Here is a 4,846-nt window from a genome sequence, read left to right as displayed (position 1 = left end):
CAGAATGGAAATTCCTGTGGCTGGGCAGAGGCAGGGTTTGCTGTTCTAAAAACCAAGAATTCGGGACATGGAGACTCCAGGACAGCTGCTGCCTTGAAGCACTGCCATCTTCCCAGGAGCCTCACTAACCCCATTTTGTTCACATCATGCCTCCCGTCCCATTTTAAAAGCTGAATTCCAGGCTGAGGGATATGCTTGGTGGGGGAAAACCTCAAAGCCAGAGCAGATGTCCTGTCTGGAGCAAATGAACACAGCAAACAGAGCTGTGAGGACTTCCACTGCAACAGACCCCTTCTGATGACAGCCAACACAGGTACACTGGTCTCCAGCAAACTGGCCCCATAACTTGCTGTCCATGAGCCTGTCAGCAGCGTGGCCTGGCACCCTTGAACAGGTGGGTTAAAGGTGCCTGGAACACCCTGTAGGTCCTGCTCCATGGCCATGCCCAAACAGGAGGCTGGCTCCTCAGGAGCTTAAGCAGATGAGTGAGGTGGGCCAGTGGCACAGATCAACACAGGTTATGAGCATGCACTAAGCCTCCCCAGCTGCACACAGATGTCTCATTTTCTCCAGGCTGCATATAGTTGTTCACAGACATGCTAAGTGCTTACTACAAGTCTCTGAATGCTTCCCAGCTAAACAGCAATTGCAAAAGGTAGCTGAGTCCAGACTCAGCTGAGTCCAGTCCATAACCTGGCAATGGTTGGTTTGAGCCCACAATGTAATTTCATAGCTCTAAAAAGTTGAAATTTGAGAGCTGTCACACTGAGCTGCTGAGTGTTACTGCAGCATTTGAGCATTAGCAGGATGAAACTTCAAGGTGAAGACCATTCTCAGCTCCTCCTCAGGCATGGCATGACATTATCTCACCCCTCCTCTCCCTTTACAGCCTCTTCAACATGCTCAGGTCCTCAGCTGGCTGGAGATCCCTACACCATAGCTATCCACATTACAGGGCCTCAGTGTGGGGACTGAAGTATTCACTGTGGTGTTTCTCATCTGTAACACATAATATGCTTGATTGTCCAAATGAGCAAGACTATTGACGATACAGATGCCAATGCAAGAGCCAGGAAAATACACTGTCTGTGCCTATTAGCATGTTCTTCCATCTCAGTCCAGCATGGAGCAAAGCATTTTCATGTGTTAAACCGCCTTTGTGCTCACTTCAGTAGCTTATTTGGCAATGCTGCTTCAAGCAAGCAGGCATCTGAACTGAGGACCAGACCCTTTCCCTGTAACTCAGTTTCCATACCTGCATAAACACCTTTCCGATCACCACATCATCGTCGTCCTTAAATACCGTGCTGAACACAACCGTGACACGGTCCTTCTTTGCCTCAACGTACCTGCAGGGGGCAGAGAGAGAACCCACCTGTCAACCAGAGCTAAGGAGTTCAACTGGACAAGGAAACAACTGCATGACAAGGTCAAGTAGATACAACAGCCATTCACAGGCCTGGCTGCTGTAAATTTCCCCTCCCCTGAGACAGTATTTACAGGGAGCACAACATTTCTGTTGGGAGTGGCCAGTTCCTCTCCTGCATGCAGCCACAAGTGATGCCACTAACAGAGACTCTTGTGTAACATCCCAGCAGCCCGAGGCATAAGCATTACTCAAATGGGATACTTTTGGCAGCCTAGAACAGGCCCTTATTGCCTTGGCCAAAGCATGGAGCAGGAGGATTTCCTGACTTTCCACCAAAACGTACAGCTGTGCACAGGAGCAGACTACTGACCACTGACCAACCCCCGTGCTGTTTAGTTTGAACACTTACATTGTCTCATCATCCCTGTAGTGGATGACTGCTCTTTTTTCTCCTTCTTTGCCCTCTTCCTGGAATTTGAAATACTTCTCAAAGACTGAAGCAAAGCAGTTACGCTTCAACATGCCGGCTTGGTGCACAATGGCATCCTTGTCTGCAGGAAGGTTCTCCAGGTCGTAGAGCAAAGAGACATTGTAACCTGGGAAGGGACAGCCACTGGCTTTAATAATCTACATAGGGCCTTAATGAAAGCAGAGATTTTTTTTTTTTAAGAGACACCTACAGTCCCACTTTTGCCTTAAATCCTCCCAAAAGCCCCAGGGGTGAGTTATTCCCACTCCAAGCACTTGCCAAAAGCCATGCCTGAACTCGGCGCGTGGCCATGGCAACGTTCCCGGGGCTCCTTCCCAAGCTCCCAGACACGTGCTGGCTGAACTGCTCCCAAGTTTTTGCAGTGAGTAGGAAGAGATGTTGTCACAGGTAACCATGGTTCTTCTGTGTCTTACAAAGCATCTTTGAGAAGAACAAAAACCCCAACCGTGAGGAACAGAGGCTTCCTGGAGGAGGACTGCATAAAGAATTACAGCTTGTGCTGCAAGCTACTTCATCCCTGACGTGTTTGAGCCACCTTTTAAATTGGCAATTTCAAATTACAATTCGTTGTATAGAGAGCCTCAGATATCAAGCTCTTCAAGTGCAGCCTTCATATGAGCATTTCTCAGGTGACTTAAGTAACTTTGGAACTGCATTCGCATGCGCGTGCGCACACACACACACACACACACACACACACACACACACACACACACTCTCACAGAGAGAGTGAATGTTATTGCAGGGTTACCTGATTCAGGATTTACCAAGTAGCTTCCATAGACTTTCTTCAATACCTAGAAAACAAATTAAACATTGAACGCACAAGCTATCATATCAGGACTTTCCTCCTGCAAAGCCTAGGCCATATTTGGTCTTCTTTTAGAAGTATCAAATTACAGCACCTGCCTCCTCTAGTCTAAGAGAACTTAGACAAATATTAAGTCATCAGCTTCTAGTACAATTGGCTGTTCCTGCTCTAGAGAGGGCTCCCTGAACTCCACTGACAGGGGACATACTGCAGGAGAGGACTCAAAACTGGAACTTTTTCAAGTTCTTGCTAGTCGAATTTGTGTGGGGAAGAAGCCTTATAGCTCATGCCTTCAAAGGAGAACAATCAGCAGAGCCTGACACAACAGACCTGAGGGCTACCACTTTTCCTTCCATTGAAAGGCAGATGCAAAGTGTGCCCGGTCCCTCTCCTCACAGGAGGGCAAGTTCAGAGCACACCATGGCCTGGTGATCACACACTGTCTCAGCCTAGTGCACGAACAGATGGGGATCGAGAGGAGACTGCCATGCAGGCTTGGATGCCTCCCAGAAGCAGAACCGCCTACAGCACAGCAAAAACCTTTCTTCAAACGTAATTACTGCTGAATTTTACATCAATGGCAATTGCCAACTGAGCCATAGCTCTGTGTCAATGAGGGGGCTGGGAACAGGCAGTAATTCACAGAGAAGAACACAACAATGTTGGGGCAGAACTGGCCCTCCTGGGATGACACCCACGACCACGTGGAAAGGATACACAGACTCTCTGCATGCCAAAACCTCCTTGCAGAGAGCCTGCCTGCAGCAGTGCAGGAAGATGCCCTGTCTTAGCAGGAAGCCCACTCTGCATTCCTCACAGTGGGGTTTCACCAAAGACAGAGCAGAAACTAGAAACATAGTCTGCAGGGAAGTACAGAAAGCAACATTATGACAACTGGAGACTGAAAAATGTAATTTCTATTTAGTCAGTACTTCCAAGCCACTCCTGAACAGATCCCATTTTCCTCTAAAAGTTTATAGAAAGTTGCCTTTTACCACTACAATGGCTGCTGGTGCACAGTGCTGTCAGCCACTTGCCCACCACAGGAATTCTCTTGGATCACACACTGCACTGATCCTCACTATACATGCTGGGAAGGCTCCACCATTTGGGCTGCCTGACCCTCCTCATGCCAGCAGTGGTACCTTCAGTAGCAGGCAGTGCTGCACCTAGAAAGCTCTGCTTTCAGGAACCAGGAAGCAGGACACTCAATCATATCTCTTCTGACTTAGGTGGGTCTTACGGCAATTTGCAGGAATTCACTTTGGGTTCAAATCACCCATTTCTCACCAGACTCACAATAAACTGATGGAGCAGTTTCCTTGTTTTCTTCCAAGGACAGACACCCAGAGGCAAAAGCCTGCTGAAAAGCCCTGGGTGAACCCCATTTGCTACCATGCGGATATTTGAAAACTGACTCAGGAACTGAGTCACACTTCCTGCCTTGCCATCCAACCACAGCTCAGAGAGGCTCCTTTTTTCTACCATAAATGGCCCTCTGCAGCCACAGGGCCCAGTCAACAGGAACTGAGCCTGGGACTTCACACAGCAGCAGTGAAAAGGGAACCAGTCTGAAAACCAAGGTCTGCACACACAACAGGAGCCCAACACTTGCTTTCAAGTGTGGTTAGGAGTCAGAAGAGAAGCACCACAGCTCTGTCTTGGCACCTTCCCTCACTTGTGGGCTCGACACATCAGTCAGGGAAACTATTTCTACATGGTCAGGCTTCACTTTGAACTTGTGAAATTAGCAGTGCCTTCTGCCTTTCAGGCTGCAGGGTCATACAGGACGACTACTTTTGCACCAGAGAGTGTGAACACACTTGCCCTTGTCTTTCAGCAAAGTGGGACTCCTGGTTGGCACAGGGTTGCTCCTTTGACCAGTGTGAGATGGGGGCACAGATGCTTCTCTAAGGGTCAGATGTTAGATACATCACAAAGGCATTGCCATCAACATAGTGTTTGTAGGCAGGAGGCCTGGAGATGCTTACTCACCTCATCAGCACCATGTTCCTGGAGTTCCTTGTAGAATTTCAGAGAAATACTGACCATCACTTTTGTCTTGTCTCCATTGGGGTTTGAAATATGGTAAAGGACTCCATCAAAGTCTAAGAAGCAAGCAAGAGAAATGTGAGGGAACAGGAACCCGCTCCTATTTCTGAGGAAGGTTTTCCCT

At 48.3% G+C, this 4,846-nt stretch overlaps 1 protein-coding gene across 1 annotated transcript in view; it reads right to left on the bottom strand.

Moving 5' to 3' along the window:
• Positions 1-4,846, bottom strand: part of ARPC2 (actin related protein 2/3 complex subunit 2) — a 13,159-nt gene that overhangs the window by 4,215 nt on the left and 4,098 nt on the right. Inside the window, exons 3-6 of the mRNA XM_014306457.2 lie at positions 4,666-4,778; positions 2,611-2,656; positions 1,779-1,965; positions 1,256-1,349 (exon numbers count right to left, since the gene is read on the bottom strand). Of these exons, the coding sequence (XP_014161932.1) occupies positions 1,256-1,349; positions 1,779-1,965; positions 2,611-2,656; positions 4,666-4,778 (440 nt within the window). The remainder of the gene's footprint in view (positions 1-1,255; positions 1,350-1,778; positions 1,966-2,610; positions 2,657-4,665; positions 4,779-4,846) is intronic.

Source organism: Geospiza fortis, unplaced genomic scaffold (genome assembly GCF_000277835.1).
Source record: "Geospiza fortis unplaced genomic scaffold, GeoFor_1.0 scaffold112, whole genome shotgun sequence".
Classification (NCBI taxonomy): Eukaryota; Metazoa; Chordata; class Aves; order Passeriformes; family Thraupidae; genus Geospiza; species Geospiza fortis.
Note: the sequence above shows the minus strand (reverse complement) of the source record. Positions and strands in the feature narration are given on the sequence as shown.